Source organism: Macaca mulatta, chromosome 5 (assembly GCF_049350105.2).
Source record: "Macaca mulatta isolate MMU2019108-1 chromosome 5, T2T-MMU8v2.0, whole genome shotgun sequence".
NCBI classification, from domain to species: Eukaryota; Metazoa; Chordata; class Mammalia; order Primates; family Cercopithecidae; genus Macaca; species Macaca mulatta.
In genome coordinates this window covers 15,078,036-15,098,852 of record NC_133410.1, presented here as the reverse complement: position 1 = coordinate 15,098,852, position 20,817 = coordinate 15,078,036, and the positions used below count along the sequence as shown (strand labels likewise).

The 20,817-nt window shown below is 41.1% G+C and overlaps 1 protein-coding gene and 1 non-coding gene across 20 annotated transcripts in view; both read left to right on the top strand.

The window, feature by feature from the left end:
* The window catches only part of PROM1 (prominin 1), a 116,234-nt gene that overhangs the window by 55,955 nt on the left and 39,462 nt on the right, over positions 1-20,817 (top strand). For all 19 annotated transcript variants that reach the window (XM_015138028.3, XM_015138027.3, XM_015138021.3 and 16 more), the window contains 7 exon segments: positions 4,157-4,277; positions 5,064-5,127; positions 6,019-6,108; positions 10,831-11,048; positions 13,143-13,217; positions 16,105-16,168; positions 20,036-20,195. In XM_015138028.3, the coding sequence (XP_014993514.1) occupies positions 4,157-4,277; positions 5,064-5,127; positions 6,019-6,108; positions 10,831-11,048; positions 13,143-13,217; positions 16,105-16,168; positions 20,036-20,195 (792 nt within the window).
* LOC114678530 (U6 spliceosomal RNA) lies at positions 20,360-20,471 on the top strand. The gene has a single exon (XR_003729969.2). It is a non-coding gene; the product is annotated as a U6 spliceosomal RNA (small nuclear RNA).

Here is a 20,817-nt window from a genome sequence, read left to right as displayed (position 1 = left end):
ACCTCTGGTTACTTACAGTTTAAATGTAATTTTTTTTTTTTAATAAGAGATCAGTTATAGACTGAAAGCATTTATTTGGCTTTCTTTGGCTAATTTTATTAAATCAGTAGAAATTGGTAGGAACAATAAAGTTACAAGTTTCAAAGTAAAGGTTTAAAAGTAAGGTTTAGCCTTACTCTATAAAAAGCTTATTTACTTGTAAGTGTATATGTGAGAAAATTAGTTTTTCCATAATAAAATATAGAAGATGTAAGGCTATAAAAATAAAAATTCCTATCTTCTGCTAAAAATTCCAAGAAATTTTATTGTACTGCTTAAAAGCATATGTTTTTGGTTGTTTAAAGGCATTTATGTCAAATGCCAGAGAACTGATATTCACTGAAATATTATTTCCTTTTTGTGTTAGGTAAACGTCTCTTAGTATCCTTATATTCTAATAATCGATTGCTGGTTGTTCAAATAAAAATACTTATTCACATACCTTTTTTTGCTCAAAAAATACATTGAACAACAGGGAGTGTCTAAATCAATACCTCAAAGCATAATTTCTTTATTCTCTATTTGTGTTTGAACAGAAGGTTTAAATTTGAGATTGCAAATGGAGACCATCAGTTGGTCTGCATAGTATTTAAAATTTTTTTTGTTAGTTGCTGATATTTAAAAATTGGGAGATCTCACATCAGAATCCAGATTCCCAGATTTTTGTGGAAAATGGGAAGATATGATAATATTTATCTGCCATCATGGTGGCGCTTTTGGCACTTACAGATTAGCTGCTCTTCCAGCCCATTTTTGATCTCCCAGCTTCCAGGACCCCATGCTACCCAATTTTTCCTTAATGCTTTCTGCCTGCTTACATAGGCATTAGAACTTAAATACAAAATTTACTTTGTGCATTAGTTTGAAAATCAGCCTTGAAAATCACTAACTTCTACTCTATAATTATGCTTAGTACAGTTTTTTTTTTTCTTTTTCTCTTTATTAATGGGGTCTTGCTATATTGCCCATGCTGGACTTGGAACTCCTGGGCTCAAGTGATTATCCCATCTCAGTGTCCCAAGTAGCTAGGGCTACAGGCATGTGCCACCATGCCCAGCTTAGTACGGCTTTTTACAAAAATTCTCAGTGCTTTAATTTTAATTAGATCTATTATTGATTAGTAGAAATGTAGGTCTAAAATACGTAGCATTGAAATCCAGTGTTGTATTGAAATGTTGTATTGCAATTCGTTTCATTGACTGATGATCTTGTGAGTAAGGACATTTATTCAATAAAGGCACAAAGACAGTTTCTGACTCACACTTCAGACATATGGCCAGTCTTCTAAATAGACCAAATGAAACCAAAGTTCGACCCCTAAACTCACCTTCATGGAGCACCCAGTGTGGACAAGACTGCATTATACAAAGTTAACAAAGAATTAGTTTCCACCTCTTTTTAGGAAAATTAAACATAGATAAGAATAAAGACAAATTAGAGTGTGAAGTGAGACATACCCCATCAGAATTAAAGGGAGAGCCTCTGGGAGTTCAAGGAGGTTCTTCTCCCTTCTGGGGATGAGTGGAGGGGTCAGTGTGGGTCAAGCAAAAGTGGACTTGGACTGGTTCTTTTTACCAAGTTCACTTTGGCTTCTTATATCTGGAATCTGATGAGTGAATAAAATAATTTGGACATGTTGGGAAGAGAGAGCAAGGATCCCCATTGTGAACCTCAGGTATGTTCAGATGGTGATCCTGACTCGTCATGGTCTAGAATGTTGTGAATTTGGCATGGTAGCAAGCTCCAGGTGCATTGCTATGACTCAGCTTTTGTGTGTGTGTGTGTGTGTGTGTGTGTGTGTGTGTGTGTGTGTTTGTTCTTCACAAAACTCCAAAATCATTATTTTGAGTCATTTGACCTCTTTTGGCATGAGTACCTGAGTTAGTGACTCTTATTGCTATGGTGCGTCGGCTCCTAAAATACCAATGCAAATTTAGGACAAATTATAAGGCAGCCATTCCAAATGGGACAGAATATTGTTAACATTTATTTTATAAGTTTACCATCGGAATTAAACCAAACTTAAAAATCTTAGAGAACGTGTACATCCAGTACTGCTCTCCTTTACAGCTTGAGAAGCACTTATCTAATCTGAGTTAGATTGGATCTAATTTATCTAATTACACCTAAAGATCTAAACTGACCTTTTCAGTTTGGAGGTACCAACTGAAGTCTACAGAAAGAAAGTTATTTTCTCTGGCTTGTACAGTACGGTGGTGGCAGGACAGGACCCAGAACCCAAATCTGGTGTCCCTAATCTAGTACTCACTACACTGCAACTTGTTAACCATAAGAAACATTCCTCAACGTTGTATTATATAGTCTTTTTTGGAGCACTGTGGGAAACCTAATGGACATATGTTATACTGCTATGGAAAAGTATGTTTTTTTGTTGTTTTTTTTTTGAGACTGAGTCTCGCTCTGTCGCCCAGGCTGCAGTGCAGTGACCGGATCGCAGCTCACTGCAAGCTCCGCCTCCCGGGTTCACGCCATTCTCCTGCCTCAGCCTTCCGAGTAGCTGGGACTACAGGCGCCCGCCACCTCGCCCGGCTAGTTTTTCGTATTTTCAGTAGAGACGGGGTTTCACCGTGTTAGCCAGGATGGTCTCGATCTCCTGACCTCGTGATCCGCCCGTCTCGGCCTCCCAAAGTGCTGGGATTACAGGCTTGAGCCACCGCGCCCGGCCGGAAAAGTATGTTTTGAAACCAGTAATGAAACAATGCTCCTTGGAATGTATTTATACTATAAGTGGGGTGAATAACTGTCCCCATTTAGCCAGGATGGAGAAGTTTCCTGGGGACATGGGATTTTAGGTGCCAAAAATGAGATGTTTAGTCATCCTACCCGTAATTATACGCACAAATAAAGCCTCAAGACATTGCTTTTGCTGAAGAGGCAATGTATCGATTTTCTCCATCTGATATGTTTTTCAAGTTTGCCTATTATTTGCAAAACTTACTTCTAAAACCATGTCTACATCTTCCGTTGGATGATTACAAACTAACAAGTTTGTTACTTGCTTCTGCAGGTAAAATAATTCACCTATGTTTATGTAATTCCTTACTGCCATCTAGTGGCCAGATTCAACAGAACCTTGGCAACTAGCACCTTCTAATTTAACTATTTATTCAAAGGCTTTGCCACAAAAACAGGCCAATTGGTCAAATTATTTTAAGTCAAAGGATTATTAGTAACTAGTCAACAGTAAGAGCCCTTAAAAATTATTACATTAGACATTTTAGATGGCTTGAAAAAAGACGTTTTGGTTTTTTTCACATAGAGAAGACTTTCCTGCAAGATGCCTTTCATAGGGTGTTTTTGAAGCTTTTTTTGAAGTATATTTCACATGGAGGAAAGTGTCCTTTTCACAAGTACATATGCATAAGTGTCCATGAAGTGAATCCACCCATGAACAGGGTACTCTGCCATTCCACCCCTGCTCTGGGCATAACCACTGACTTCTAGCACCATCGTTTCACTTGTTTTGCATTTTCCGTAGATGAAATAATACATAGGTGTTCCGTTGCATGCGGTTTCTCACATAGCATTTTAATGCTAAGGTAACTCATGTTTCTTTCCAACCTGGACAATACAGACACTAACAGACAATTAGAGAAACCAAAAACCTTAGAAGCTCCAAGTACTCTTGTCATTTTGATGTTTTTTTCTATAGTCTTTTTTGGGGGGTCAGGGAGCAGAAGTGTGTGTGTGTGTGTGTGTGTGTTCACATGCATGCATATGTTCACACAGGAGGGTGTGTACACACATTCACATGAGGACAGGAATGGGACTGGATCATGCATGCTGCCTTATAACCTTTTTCCACCTATTTCCTCCACAATTTGTTGTGAACATTGCCCATTGATGAGAGTCATTTTGAACAGAATGGAGATTTGCCTCCTCTGAGAGAACTGAGTCCTGTTTTGTAGCCCCTGCGTGTGTGGTGGTTTGACTGTGGGATGGCGGTGGGAAGGCTGTGGCAGGAGAGGGCAGCTGGAGAGGAAAGGCCAGTCCTTCTGCGGGCTCCTCCCTGACTCCTGCTCTGCTGCCTGGACCTGGACAAAGAACCATGGACCATGCAGTAAATGCTCTTCCTTTTCTCTGCCTTTTCCTGCAGCATTGGCATCTTCTGTGGTTTTGTGGCAAATCACCAGGTAAGAACCCGGATCAAAAGGAGTCGGAAACTGGCAGACAGCAATTTCAAGGACTTGCGAACTCTCTTGAATGAAACTCCAGAGGTAAAGACTATGATCTCTATGTACTGAGATGCTTTGTATTCTTGGCTTTTTGGAGTCCCTGTGTATATTTGGAATCTCATTAGAAACTTCTAGAAACACAGTGAATCAGCGTAGACTGGTGTTATCTGTTAATGTCCTGGATGAATAAATAAAACCCCAGAAAGTGATTTTCAAAAGAGTACAAAAGCCGAATTTCAGAATTGGTATTTTAATTTTATTAATAGCTTAAATTACAGTATATATTATAAAAGGACTTAACACTTCCAAGGCTCTTATGATTTTTTTAAAAAGAAAAGTTTTGAGACCCTATTATCCTTTCTTTTTGGCTGTATAGTTAACTTTCCATCACTTGCACAAAGTTACTCTTGTAATGAAACCATCCAGCTTTATAAACATCCATTTACTGATGTCTGCATAGGTATGTCAAATTCCTTGGGAAGGACATGCACACATACTCACGGACACACAGATTGTCTTTAGAGAAGGCCAATAGGATGGTTGAAGGGTGGGGATGGGAGAGGAGGTTCCCTTTCTTCTGTACTCCAGAGGCATGTTGATGAATTACATCTTCAGAACATCGTTTTAAAAAGTGTCTGAGCAGGAAGCAGCCTAAATGTGTGGTGCTCATGGGTTCCAACTTGTCAGAGAGTAGAAAAGTCTCCAAGAGCTTGCTGGTTACCTCAAAATGCTCTGATTCAGGACAATTTTTGTATATTAAATCTCTTTTTGTCCTTTTATTGCCTTTGGACCTTAGAAGGGAAGGTTTCACAGAATGTTCTTTTTCAGCAAATCAAATATATATTGGCCCAGTACAACACTACCAAGGACAAGGCGTTCTCAGATCTGAACAGTGAGTACAATTTAAAGTTGCTTCATATGTTTTTGGTTTCTTTGTTTTGACTCATCTCCCATAAAACACGGACTAAGAAATGACATACGTGAAAGTTGGGGGAAGACAGAAAGATGATTCCCTAGCCTTATTGCCGATGTGTCATTTGTTACTCAGCGATTAGAATCTAGCCCTCATCGAAGGCATCTGTTTCACAGGCAGCATGAAGAATGTCACAGGCAAAATGAAGACTGTTTCTTCATTTTACACTTACTGGAAAGCTTTAGCATTCTTGTAGTCATAAGCGCTCATTCTCCATTTCCTTCATGAGGGAAAGATTGTTGTCCTACCAGGTTCCCTGCACAGACACAGCTGACTCCTCAGAGAAACCAGTGGCTTCAGAAATGGTTGGATGGAGAGGGCTCAACCCTGCACGCCAAGGTTTAGCTTAGTGCTTCTCAACTGGGGGGTGACGTTTGCCATGTTTGGTGACATCTGGAGACATTTTTGGTTGTCACAATGAGGTAAAGGTGGGGTAAAGCCAGGGATGCCTCTAAGCATCCCATAATGCTCACAACAGCCCCCACCAGAGTGCAGTCTGGGTGGGAACTCTGGTCTAGTCAAAGAGATTGGATACAGAGGGAGTTACACACAGGTCAAGATGATAACACCATGTTCCTGGTATAAGTAAATACCGGGTCTGTGAGTCGTAGTGATTAATTTTTCACTGGGGAACAGTTGGTGCGGAGACCCTGAAGAGAAATCTCCGTACACAAGTCCACCCCTAGACAGGGTCCAGGATGCAAATGGGTTTTGCAGCAGGAGAGGCTGAGGCAGTGTGGAGAGAATGAGGGTGGGGTGGAGAGATGAGCAGAGGCCACCCTCACCATCCCTGTGCTTATTTGCATGTAGGTATCAATTCAGTGCTAGGAGGCGGAATTCTTGACCGACTGAGGCCCAACATCATCCCTGTTCTTGATGAGATTAAGTCCATGGCAACAGGTAAGCAGCGGGCAAAAATGACCAAAGAAAGTACCATCCAGGAGTTCCTGGGCTCGGCAGACTCGCTTACTCTTTTCTTGTTCCCTGAGAGCTGTCTTGGGGAGAGCCGCCGTCCGTGGCCATGCAGACAGTTCAGGTCAAGACACTGAGTTGCAATAGCTTGGTTGTGCTCTTTATAAAACTTGTGCCAAAGGTGTTGCCATTTCAGATGATAGGGGCAGAATTTGTTAGAGGCCCACCACCTGTTTTTGTAAACACAGTTTTATTGGAACACAGCCATTTGCATTTGTTTAGATATCATCTGTGGCCGTTTTCGTGCTCTGATGGCAGAGTTGAGTCATTGGAAGAGATATAGTATAACCCACAAAGCCTAAAATATTTACCATCTATCTGGCCGTTTATAGAAAAAGTTTGTTGACTCTGATACAGAAAATGAGGAACCTATAGACATTTAGGTCATCTGAGGGAAATTGATTCATTTTTCCTTCCTGAAAGTGAAACTTAGAAGCAAGGAATATACATATATATCTTAAGCCTCCATGGTCAATGATATAAGTGACAGATAAACTGCATGCTCCACTGTAATGAAAAAAGACCTCCCAGGCCCTTCCAAATGTTGAGAAAAATGTCACTGTAATGAAAAAAGACCTCCCAGGCCCTTCCAAATGTTGAGAAAAATGTCCTTGCGAGGTACTTGTTGGAGACGACAATTACATCTAGGTAAAACACTCATTTTGCCAATATGAATTTTGCTTTCATGAGCTAGCATCCCTGAGAACGTAGTCCATAAAGAAGATAATTGTGTAGAAATTGGAAAAGTATTCCCGTTCCTTTTGGCATGCCTTATAGTTCAACAACTGAGATGAATGTGTGGAAACAGGAGGACGTGCAGAACAGGCCAGGAGTTGTTAAGATGAGTCCTAACTAGTTGAAAGGCCTTTCCTTCCCTTTCTCCTTGACCCTGCAAAGGGTCCAGCCAACAACAACATTCTCAACATCGGCAATAACATCACAAACAACATCCTCTGTTGTTGATGCCTTAGATTTCTCTAGACATCTCTTCTCTTCATCACCAAGCATTTTCTTTCCAGGCAAGGAAATGGAGACCCAGAGAAGGGATATGACCTCAGAGACCATTGCCTCCTGCCTTCCTGTCCTGGCTTTTTCCACATGGCTTCTCCATTCCTTCTTTCTTTCCTTCCACCCTCTCTCCCTTTTTTTCTTTCCCTCCTTCCCTTCTTCCCTCCTTCTTTCCTTTCTCCTTCCCTCCCTCCCCTACTCCTTTCTTCCTTGCACACCTGGCCACTGTCCATCATTCCAGTCTTACTTCCATTTTGGGACACTCATCTCTGATGTCCCTTCCTCTTCTCGTAAGAACATCAGTTCTGTTGGATTAGGGACCCATCCTTATGACCTTATTTAACCTTAGTTACCCACCTAAAGGTCACATCAGTAATTAGGGCTTCAACATATGAATCTGGGGGAGACATATTAGTCCATAGCAATTGGTTAGCTGCGAAGTGGTGGAGTTGGGATTCAGACCCTGTTCTAGCAAGAGCCTGTGTTACCTGGACCACCCTAGATGGGACTTAGTACCTTGAAGAGTATTAAGATGGAGGGTGCTGTGGCGACATCCACAAGGAGGCAACACGTGCACCTCTGGAGGGAGAATTGGAAATCTGGGATTCCAGTGCTCACATGGCCATAGATGATGCCAGGCATCCCTGTAGCCTGAATCCCTCGTGCATCAGTGCGTTCGCAATATTGAACAAGATCTTTTTGTTTTCCAAAAGCTTCAAAGTATTTTATGTCTATAACATATTAATTGGGTTGTAACTCTGGGAGTCATTCCAGGCCCACGAAGATCACATATAGTATGTGACTGCAGTGTTGAAGAGATCACATATATTATGTTTGCAATATTGAAGAGATCCAAGGTCTCTTCCAGCCCCAAATTAAGTAATGGTGAAGGCTGGGCAAAAGTATATGAATGATGCACTGTGGTTGATGCGTTGGAGTAGTTGTTACTTTTTGCCCAATGTTCTTGCAATTTTTAGTAACTGAATTATAGTAGTTTTTAGGTAAAAGATGATTCAAAGATTCTCTTTTTCTCTTCAGTGCCTTGTGTGTTATTATTAAAGTTCTTTTTTTGTTTGTTTGTTTGTTTGTTTGCTAAAAATGCTTTGCAGCCCTATGTGTTTAGTGGGTTTTGGAGAGAACAGAAACATGCCATTGTTTTGGTGTACAAATCATATTTGGACTGCAGATCAGGACCTATAAAGGAAATATACTATGGGCTGGTAAAATGGTAATTCACTAAAATTGAGAACCTCAGATAGCTTTTCCACTTTCTTCAGATACATAATATATATGATGATGATGGGCCTGGACTGACAACCAGAGTTACAACCCAGTTAATAGTTTATAGACATAAAATACTTTGAAGCTTTTGAAAAACATGTATTTATCACTTCTGAGTCTTCCCTGTGACATGACAGAATATTATCCATAGCCTAGAATGGCTATGAACAGTGCTTAATACACATTTCCTGGGCCATGCTTTTATTTTGTCACCTGTCATTCTCCGTTGTTGTTGGTGGTGGTGGTGGTCGTGGTGGTGGTGGTGGTTCTTGCCTTAAGATAATTTACCTTGAAGTCAAAGTGAAAAGGACTGTGAGGAGTAAACCACGGAACATTAAAATGTGAAGTGTGTTTTAGCCTGCTCTTTTGTGTTCTTCTATGTATTTCTGGTGTATTTCGGTGTATTTCTGTGTATTTCTGGGGTACTTCTGTGTATTTCGGGTTGCAGCTGAGTTCTTTTTTGTTTTGCTGTGGTTAATATTTATTGAGCTTCTACTATGAGCCAGATACCAGGCTTTATGCTTCACCGACAATACTGGATGATAGGTGGGAGAGATGAAAAACTGATACCCAGGGTGCTCTTTGATAGTCCTAAATATTATTATAATCTTAAATAGTGTTAAGCTATGATTAGACTGAAATTCAAGAGAAAATACTATTTGAAGCAGAGTTTAAGATTTTCTATTCAGGTAAAGTGATAGAAATTTGAGACCAAGGAAGATACAGTTCAATTCTGGAAGCCTCCCCAGGTCTCTGGGTACTAGGTTGCAGTATCTAACCAGACCTAGTTAGCATGGGGGAGACCATCTCCTAAGAGCTCAGCCTCACAAGCTATTAGGGCACAGCCTGGAATCAGATTCTTCTAGTAACCAGGAGGTGACCCAACCCACTCCCTAATTTATAGATGAGACTGAGGTCCTGAGAAGTGAGAGTTTGCCAGATGTGCTGTAGCAGGATAGAAGCAGAACTGGAATGCAACCTCGGGTTACTTTTGGCTAGACTCAACATGAAAACATTTTTAAAATGTGTGTGTGTGTGTGTGTGTTTAACACTCAAGTATTATCTGTTATGTGGCTGCCAGGAAAGGATGTGGAAGCCAGTTTTTAAGGGCATTCATACTTTTCCTTGAAACACCCAATTGCAGCTTGATCCTCAACCATCTGTTCCGTGAGCCACAGAGCAAAGACCTGACCAAGAAGATTTATTTGCTTAGAAGAAGAGCAATGCCCTCTAATTTAAATTTCACATCTTGTACTGCTGTGGCTTTAAGCCACTATAGAAAAAAGTTGTAATTCCCTACCTTCCTAGTCATGTATAGGTATCTCCACCATCCAGATAAATCATGATAGCAAACAATTATTCTGGATTTCCTAGTACAGATGCCCCTCCACATACACGATGGGGGTCACATCCCAATAAACCCATGGTGAAGAGAAAATATTGTAAGTTGAAAATGCTTTTAATACACTGTAGAATATGCATTGTTTGCCCTCTTGATTGCATGGCTGACTGGCAGCTGTGGTTCGCTGCTGCAAGAGAGTATCCTACCACATATCACTAGCCTGGGAAAGTTCAAAATTCAAAATTCGAAGTACGATTTTAACTGAATGCATACAGCTTTCCACTATCACAAAATTGAGAAATCATAAATTGAACTATTGTGAGTTGGGTACTCTCTGTATAAGAATGTGTCCTAGGGGGTGGGGCTTCCGAAATTAAACAGATAGACCACTGCCTTTGAGGCATTTTCATCTGACTGATCTAACCCCCCTGTTGCATGATGAACGTGGTGGTGTTTCTGTACTTGAAGACGAGGAAATTGGCTCAGAGTGGTTCAGGAGTCTATTTTCAGTCACACAGCACATAGCAAAGCTGAGATCCATGCCTAGACTGGCCTCAATCTAAAACCGTGCTCTTAACTACTGTGCTAGTTTTGATTCCAACTCTTAGAATAATTAGAGCTAAAATATGTCTTGATGTAATCCATTTTGATGTGCATTTAAACTGCTAGGATTGACTTGTTTGGACTGACCTCTTCGAGGCTGGGTGGTGACGACTCTGCTGACCACTGCTGGCCAGTTAATGCCGCATCGAGGTGTCCCCATCACGCTCCTGGGTTGGTGCTTGCCCCCCTGCTTCTTGTTGGAAAGAGACCCTAAGCGGGAGAGCAGAGCTGGTTGGAGCAGCTGTTAGAGCAGCCTAGCCATGCTCCTGTATTCCCCTCAGGCTGCCCCTTGCACTGTGTCCCTCTCACTGCTATCTAAAGTCATTTACCAGTCCATCCCACGTCCGTTTAGACACACTTTTGTAGATGAGGAAGGACTTGGCATGTCTGTTCTGAAGTGGGCTGTGTTTCTACAGCAATCAAAGAGACCAAAGAGGCGTTGGAGAACATGAACAGCACCTTGAAGAGCTTGCACCAACAAAGTACACAGCTTAGCAGCAGTCTGACCAGCGTGAAAACTAGCCTGCGGGCATCTCTCAATGACCCTCTGTGCTCAGTGCGTCCATCAAGTGAAACCTGCAACAGCATCAGATTGTCTCTAAGCCAGCTGAATAGCAACCCTGAACTGAGGCAGGTGAGCAGGCATGAGTTTGCCATAGTCAAGGGCTGCATGCTGGGGACTGCCAGGCAGGGCTAAGCGAGGATGACCTATCCAGTGCATGGTGGCCTGACTTGGAGAACGGTTAGCCCCTGGCCTCTCTCACCCTTCTTGAGTCATTTGATCGCCATATTGGAATGACCACAGCAGGAGCAAAGGAGTAAAAGGGAACCGCTTTGTGGGAGTTCTCTGCCACTGAATGAAACACATCAGAATTAATTCAGCTTTACAAGGAGAAAAGGAAACAATATATTCATGTAGACCTTTAAGAGTTAAAAAATATTTTAAATGATGTGCTTAGTCTATTAACTGCATATGCTGAAATAGAAGAAAAATCTCCCATTTTCCCAAAGAAAAGATTTTTTAAAAAGAATTTGGAACAACTTGGATTGTATAAAGTTCTGAGATGTAGGTAAAATGGCCACGTCTATTAATGATGTCTAACTTATTTGGTTAGATACACATCTCACTTTTTTTTTTTTTTTTTTTTGAGATGGAGTCTCACTGTGTTGCCCAGGCTGGAGTGCAGTGGCACCATCTCAGCTCACTGCAACTTCCAACCTCTTGGGTTCAGGTGATTCTCTTGCCTCGGCCTCCCGAGTAGCTGAGATTACAGGCACCCGCCACCACGCCTGGCTAATTTTCGTATTTTTAGTAGAGATGGGGTTACACTATGTTGGCCAGGCTGGTCTCAAACTCCTGATCTCAAGTGATCTGTCTGCCTCAGCCTCCCAAAGTGCTGGGATTACAGGTATGAGCCACCATGCCCGGACACCTCACATTTTATATAAAATAACATTTTAGTATGGATATACTTTTTCTCACTCTTACATTTCATTCCATTGCTTTTCAAACATTTCACCTGCAACATCTGTGTCTGGATATCACTATAATTGTTTTTGATTGAACAGTTTTTTTAGAGCTTAGTTGCCTCTGAGTTGTTTGAGATAGATCCTTTTTAGGGGGCACTTTTTATTTTTAATGTTGTATCAAACGTGGAAAACTTGCAAGATGAATGCACGGATCCTTGTTCACACACCCTTTGTCCACATTCTTTAAGGGTCACCATTTTGCACCATTTGCTTTATCATATTTTATCAGTTTATCTGTCTGTTCATATCATTTAATATATACATTCATAAAATAATATGCATTTTTTTCTCAAAAGGTAAGTTGGGGATATGTTGTAGACATCATCATGCCTTTTTACCCCTAAATATTTTATTGTACTTCATAACTTTACATAATCATTATATAATGATCAAAATTAGGATAACATTGACCCGACACTACCATTTAATCCACAGTGTCCATTCAAATGTTGATCTTTCCAAAAATGCATTTTATAACTATCTTCTCTTTTTCCAGTCCCGGGTCCAGGCCAGGATTACACATTGTCATTTATTGTCATGTCTCTTTCATTCCTGTTAATCTGGAACAGTTTCTAAGTGTGTCTTTTCTTTTGTGACACAGACATTTTTGAACAGGCCATTTACTTTGTAGAATGGTCTTCAGTTTAGGGTTGTTTGATGTTTTCTTGGGATTAAAGTTACTCATATTTGCCAGGGAAATATCACAGTAGTGATATTATGTTCTTGGACATCATGTGAGAGGCATATGATGTTTGTCCCAGTGTTGGTAAGAGCCAGAGCACTTCAAATCCATGTATAATGCTGTAAGTGGAAAAACTATTCCAGATTACTCACTAATATAACCACTGACTACACTGCTTTTAAATATGATTTTTAAAATGTTGTTTACAATTTTATTGAACAATGTGTAGTATTTGAAATTGTGAAGTCATATATATTACATTTGTGTTCAATTTCTTTGCCTCATTTTTTTAGCTGATTACAGCAAGAGACCTCCAGACATCAAAAAAATTAGTGCTTGTCAAGGAGGGTCTGAGCTGTGTTTTTCCCAAATAAAACTCTATTGTTCAAAAGAAACTGAGATTGTACCCTATAGTATAGACGCTTTGGGACTTGGATATACAATGACTTCTTTCTTCATGAGGAATCGTTTTGAAGGTAACAACCTCGTCTTATATTTCGTTTTATAAATTTTCAGCTTCCATCTGTGGATGCAGAACTTGACAAAGTTAATAACGTTCTTAGGACAGATTTGGATGGCCTGGTCCAACAGGTATGTTTTTTGGAAAAAATACAATCACTGATTTTATATAATTTTAAAGGGTGGACTAGTACGTAAGAAAGTGGGAAACAGCAGAACAGTGAAATTCCAGAGAAGGGTTACCAAGAAGGGTGATAGCTATTACCTTCCAGGCAATCGTGTTCACCATTCCAGCTCCCAGGATTTTTGTTAAGCACCTGTGATGTGTGAAGTGGCATGCTAAGACCATGAGAGATCAAGAAGAACATGACCTCTGCTTTCCTAGGCCTCAGAATTTAGTGGGTGTAATGCTGAACCCCACACTGATTCTAATACAGAATGCTGTCCCCCTCTGCCAGTGAGTCAGCTATACTGGTTTTCCTTTTGTTCTTTCCCACCTTCACGCATTTGCACACGCTCTTCCCTCTGCTTGGCACTCTCTTCTTTTCCTCCCTCCTAGTAGCCTTGCTACTTAGTTATTTTATCTATCTATCTATCTATCTATCTATCTATCTATCTATCTATCTATCTATTTTTTTTTTTTTGAGATGGAATCCCCCTCTGTCGCCCAGGATGGAGTACAGTGGTGCGATCTGGGCTCACCGCAACCTGTGCCTCCCAGGTTCAAGCGATTCTCCTGCCTCAACCTCTTGAGTAGCTGGGATTACAGCTGTGTGCCACCATGCCTGCCTGAGTTTTGTATTTTTAGTAGAGACGAGGTTTCACCATGTTGGACAGGTTGGCCTCGAACTCCTGACCTCAAGTGATCTGCCTCCCCCTTAGCCTTCCAAAGTGCTGGGATTACAGGCATGAGTCACCGCACCCGGCCACTACTTAGTTTTTTAAGCTTCATATATCACCTTCTTTTTTTCTTTTGACATGGAGTCTTGCGCTGTTGCCCAGGTTGGAGTGCAGTGGCATGATCTCAGCTCACTGCAACCTCTGCCTCCCAGGTTCAAGCAATTCTCATGCCTCAGCATCCCAAGTAGCTGGGATTACAGGCATGTGCCACCCCACCCAGCTAATTTTTGTATTTTTAGTAGAGATGGGGTTTCACCATGTTGGCCAGGCTGGTCTTGAACTCCTGACCTCAGGTGATCTACCCACCTCGGCCTCCCAAAGTGCTGGGATTACAGGCATGAGCCATCACACCCAGTCCATATATCACCTTCTTAACAGGCCTTTCCAGGGCTTCTTGACTAGGTCAAACCCTTTTTAATACATTCTTGCAGCATTGCAAATATTCTCTGTTAATTTCCTCATAACTGTAATTATTTCTTTAATGTCTTCCTTCCCACCACTGGACTGTAAACCCCCAAAAAGGCAGGGACAGCATTGGTCTGGAATTCCCTGATTTCCCCAGTAGCTTACTAAATGTTGCTGTTTATTCAACCAATAGATATTGAATATGCAATACGTATTTCTTTTTAGATTATGGTTCAGTAGAGTGCCTGGGCCTATGGGAAAATGAGAGGATAGTTTTATTCTTGACTCTGTCGTTTAGCATGGATGTAAAAACATCTCAGATCTCTATTAACCCATTTATGCTTAGTGTTCCATTATTGGAACGCTAAGCTCGTGGGAGTTATTTATATCCTACTGCCAAATGTCATCACCAGGTTCTGATTTTTCACAAAAAATATTTGCAACCTTCAGTATAAGTGGGTTAAACACTTGTCTACATATGTTTACTAGACACTTACTGACAAAGTAAGTGGCCCTTAAACAAGTTATTCAAAATTTCTTGGTCTTTGCACTCTGCTGTTACTTCATTTGTTAAAGAAGGCATTGAACCGGGAGATCTGTAAGACACTTTCCAGCTGTGAAATCCCCCATGGCATCTGCAAGTCCAGACACAGATGAATGTCAAAGAGTCAGGCACACAGAAACCAACACAAGCACTGGCGTGCTCACTAGCTTAGTCTCCTTGGAGGAAACAGAAGTCATGATATTCATTTTGTAACATCTGATGTAGCTAGGCTAAGGTGGAAACTGGCTGGCACCATAAATCTTATGAAGGTTGAAAGTGCTGTACTTTTCCCTGGCAGACAGCTAAGTACACCAGCAGACGGTGAAGAAACACTCACCAAACCCCTTCCAGAGGAAAGGCTGGACGTTTAGTTGAATTATTTGGAAATAATGATATTTCCCTGTCATGGGGGTTTAGCCCCAAAGCCCTATCACTTGGCACGGTTGTTTTTTCTTTTTGTTCTATCCTCACCACAGTTGTATCCTCTGTAAGCTATGCTTTGGGATATATATATATATATATAAATTTTTTTTCCAGTTACACTATATCTCTAATTTTATTTTTAATTAGAAAGTAAGATTCTGTTTTTAGAAATTCACCTTCTGTCTGCACATGGGATATTGTACCGATCAGGGTCTCTTAACCTCAGCACTGCTGACACCGTGCATGGCTTTTAGCAGTGGGGGCTCTCCTGTGCATGGTAGGGTATTTATTAGCATCCTTGGCCTCTCCCCCCACAATCCCAGCAGCACCCCACAACTGTGATAACCAAAATGTCTCCAGACTTTGCCAAACATACCCCAGTTGAGAACAAAATTCTCCCAGTTGAGAACCACTGGGAGTATATATGTATACTATATATATATGTATGTATAGATATATGTGCCCATAATAGTACCTAGGCTCTGTGTAAATACATTGATTTTAAAATTATGGGGACCCCCATATGAAAAATTTCTAACATGATCTTTGATTGATATAATTTAAAGACGATGCTCTTTAAAGGGGATTTTTTTAGACTCTTGATGACCATACAATGATCATTTCACCTTAAGATGAATGTTATATTTTTATTTTGCCTCTCTACTCGTACTAAGTTGCAAAATGAGTGACTAGTCAACTAGTCTTCAACTTACCGTGTACATCCATTTATTTTGAAATGTTTTTCAGGGCTATCAATCCCTTAATGACATACCTGACAGAGTGCAAAGCCAAACCAAGACCGTCGTAGCAGGTGAGATTCACAGTTTGAGGTGATTTTGTGTCTCTCTGCTTGGAAGGTCAGTACAGAGAAACGTGTTGCCAAGTATTGCATTGTTCTTTTCCTTTAAAAAAAAAAAAACAGTTTCTCATTAAAACCGTCAAAACGAAATGAGTATCAGAGCTTTACAACTGTGTCACTTCATTCGGTGACTTAAAAACAAGAACAAACCTGTTGTTGAACATTGATAAACATCATTCGGCCCGGCCGGCAGCTGCCACATGGTTGAGAGCCACAGTGTAATCCAGGTCCCTAGAGTGTGTGCCTTGAGACCTTACAGCAGCCACAGTTGGGAAACTCATTCTGATTTTCACTGAAGAGAAAAACTGTAGATTATTATATTTTCTAGACAAACTTAAAATCCAACTTTTAAAAGGAATACTGTATAAAAGGATTTATTTTGTCATTAGGAAGATTTTAATCTGTCCACTGACGCTGAGGCAATAGTATTTTAGGCTCCTAAGGTTGCTTACACTTTTGGAGAGACAGAATCAATGTAGAGAGGATTCTACTCAAATTACTGAATCATGCTGTATTTGGGTTATGGGATTTGGGGTGAACGTACAGAGGGAGAGAATGCAGTGGTAGCAGTTCTTTGTGCAATGATAGAGACAAACCTGGGTTATTTGCTTGAAGAAGAAATCTCTGGGCTGGGTGCAGTGGCTCACGCCTGCATTCCCAGCACTTTGGGAGGCTAAGGCGGGTAGGTCACCTGAGGTCAGGAGTTTGAGACAAGCCTGGCCAACATGGTGAAACCCCATCTCTATTAAAAATACAAAAATTAGCCAGGCGTCGTGGTGCACCCCTGTAACCTCAGCTACTCAGGAGGCTGAGGCAGGAGAATCACTTGAACCCAGGAGGTAGAGGTAGCAGTGAGCCGAGATCTAGCCACTGCACTCCAGCCTGCGCGACTCTCTCAAAAACAAACAAACAAACAAACAAAAAAAGAATAGAAAAGAAAAGAAATCTCTGAAGCTATGTAAAGCTATCTTCTATTTCTTTGAAAAATCAATTTGGTGCTGCTTTTATCTGTTGAGTAAGTGGGTTTAAAATGTTATGTTAGAGATACTTGATTATTTTTCCCTAATAGTGTTTTTTTGACCCGTGAAGAGTTTGAGTAAAAAAGTGTTTTATCTTGCTACATAACACTTTAGATGTTTTGTGGGTTTCCTTTTGTATAGTATAAGATTCTACTTTAAAATATGAAGATATTAAGGAGAGGGTTCAGACTTTCGTGTGCTAACCTCTGAAGGCTGATGCATGCTCTACGTCTGACAGTCACCTGCTCACTAATCTCTGTGTTTAATTTTTTGGTTTCCCCTCTCTGGACCTCTCCTGCCCATACGTGCAGCCCTTCCTTGTAAGTCTGACACAGCAAAGTGTGCTGCGTGCGTTGAGTGCGGCCCATGGCGCATGGTGCCATTGCCTGAGCACGAGCCAGCATTTTCCTAGAGCCGGGTCAGTGCCGCTCTGTCAGCCTGGGTAGCAGGTGTTTAGTTTCATGTCCTTAGCTCTCATCCCAACCTGAACAGATTATTTAGTGCCAACTCTGTGCCAGGCTCTGCCAGGCACTGGGCTGTGAGATGCATAAGCCATGAGTTCTTCTTGTCCTTTAGTCAGCCATGTGTACACAAACTTGTCACACTCTGGCATCATGACCAGGTTGGTGCCAGGGAAACAAGTTGAGGAGAGGCTAGTGGGAGGCTGCCTGGAAAAGGGGACATCGAGAGAGGTTTGAAGAGGGTATATGATAAGAGAGGGCACCAGTCACGTAGAGAGTCACCAGAACAGCAAAGTCACGGAGCCATGTCCTGTGTGAGGGCAAGCCAGGCTGAGAAGCAGGCACAGGCCCTAGGAGCTGCTCCTAGAAGACGGGAAGGCTGCCTTCCCCATCTCTCAAAATCTCAAAAGTAACCAAGAGACCCACTGAGTCATTTTTGGCCAAGGATCCTCAGGTGTTTTCACACACGAGCAATGAGCCCCAAGGAGTAACAGTCCTTTCTTAACGAGTCACATCCAAACACCTGACACTCTGTTGCTTGCTTCTGTGTCTTTGATTTCTAGATGTCATAGCTATGTGAAAAACAAACTTTAAAAAAGTTTCCAGGGCCGGGTGTGGTGGCTCACTGCTATAATCCCAGCACTTTGGGAGGCTGAGGCAGGAGGATAACTTGAGGCCAGGAGCTCAAGACCAGCCTGGGCAACATGGTGAGATTCCATCTCCCCATCTCTACAAAAAGTAAAATCATAAAAAATTAGCTGAGCACGGTGGTACACACCTGTAGTCCCAGCTATTTGGGAGGCTGAGGTGGGAGGATCCTTGAGCCCAGGAGGTTGAGGCTGCATCGAGCCATGATCATGCCATTGCACTCCAGCCTGGGCAATACAGAGAGATCCTGTCTCAAAAAGAAAACAAAAGTTTCCTGCCATTTTTATGTGATTACATTTTGAACCAAGCTACCATCTCTATTCTCTACCTAAAGTTCACCGGGAGCCTCAGGATAATATTTTGAGAACTGCTAATCTTGTCTCTCCTGCTGCAAAGAGATTTACCTCTCTTGCAGGATCAGTGGACTTTTAACTGATTAGTGTGTTCTTAGTATGTCCATGTGAAGAATCACTTGGAGACAGCCACCTTCAGAACTCATGTGAGCACTGGTTCAGGTGAAATCCTGCACCCCAGGTGAGTTCGATTTTAGGACCTGTGGTGATTGACACTCTCCAGAAAACTGGTTTCTTTGAACTTAACTCCTGTCTGAGATATTAAGACTGATAGCAAAGTAAACTGGCCACTGAGACTACTATTGGTTTTTGAATAGAAAAGACACAGACATACTTCCTAAGAAGTCTCAATTTGTATCAGTCAGGTAAAATTTTAACAAAAATATCACCCAGAGTCACTTGCGTTTTTTGTTTGTTTGCTTGGTTTTTAAATGGGGCCTTGAGAATTACTCCATTCCTGAAGGCTTTTCTTTTCTTTCTTTCTTTTTTTTTTTTTTTTTTTTTTTTTGAGAGCGACTCTTGCTCTGTCGCCCAGGCTGGAGTGCAATGGCACAATCTTGGCTCACTGCAACCTCTGCCTCCCAGGTTCAAGTGATTCTTCTGCCTCAGCCTCCCGAGTTACTGGCGTGTGCCACCACAACTGGGTAATTTTTGTATTGTTAGTAGAGATGGGGTTTTGCCATGTTGGTCAGGTTGGTCTCGAACTTCTGACCTCAGGTGATCCTCCCACCTTAGACTCCCAAAGTGCTGGGACTACAGGTGTGAGCCACTGTGCCCGGCCCTGAATACCATTTCTTAGATGGAGAAATTATTGTTATTATTTAATTATTTTCCCAAAAGCATGTAATGAGGACTTTAGAGTCAGATAAACCCAAGTTTCAATCCTGTTACCAGAGCTTTCTTTTAAAAGACCCATGGGCAATTAATTGAATCTCTGTGAGCCTCTGGGTCGCTGTTAGTAAAATGGGGAATGGGAATATCTACCTCAGTGAAATAAATGAGTTACTATTTATAAAAGTGCCTGGCACATAGTCTGCACACCATACATTTTAATCACTTGATCTACTTTAAGTAAAGTAAGTAGAAGAGAGAAACTGGCTTGACTTCAACACCATCTCATTAAAGTCAGTCCTCACAGCTTGCTGTTTTGTTGTTAAGTAATTGCTTTTCGATGGTCTTGGCTATATTCATGCTTGTTGTAGAATCTTATCATATTTTAAACACATACATAATGTGGGAAAAACTAAAGGTGGTTCAGGCTTTTCTGTTTGGTTCCAAAACAAAGTTTCTATTTCCTCCATGTTTGCAAACGCATAACAAAGGTATCTTCGTTTTCAGGTATCAAAAGGGTCTTGAATTCCATTGGTTCGGATATCCACAATGTAACTCAGCATCTTCCTATTCAGGATATACTCTCAGAATTCTCTGTTTATGTTAATAACACTGAAAGTTACATCCACAGAAATTTACCTACATTGGAAGAGTATGATTCATACTGGTGAGTGTCTCCTTGGAGCTGGTGAACTACGAGAGTGAACTTTGTAGAGAACAAGATAAAAAATCTGACATTAGCACCAGGATCATCTTATGACAGCAAATTGTACAAGGAGGCCATGACCTGATATATGTTAACCCCAGTTTATGTTCGTTAAAAAAGTTGAAGTGCTCGCTTAGACCAGGCAGCACATGTACTAAAATTGAAACAATGCAGAGAAGGTTCACATGACTCCTGTGTACAGATGATACGCAAATTTGTAAAGCAGTCCACATTTTTTTTTTTAAGTTGAAGACTGGACCTTCGTGAGCCAAGTATTTGATAATTTTCAACTTTGATGTCATTAGTGGTTTCTGGAATACTAGTTATAATTATCAAACTAGGCATGTAATGAGATTTTAAAGCTTAAAAGTAATTAAGAAGGACATCTGGGAAATATCCTTTTCTATTTTATAAACCAATATAAACATTGGTTTATAAAATAAATATGCAGAGGTTGGTTCTTACTGAAAGAGCATCCTTTTCTTAGCTGTGCTTTGAAACCAGTGAATTGCTCCCAGAGCTTAGGTGAGCGGCTGTGGTGCCCACTGGTTGTCCCATTAGAAAATGTGAGTGGTGGGGTTTG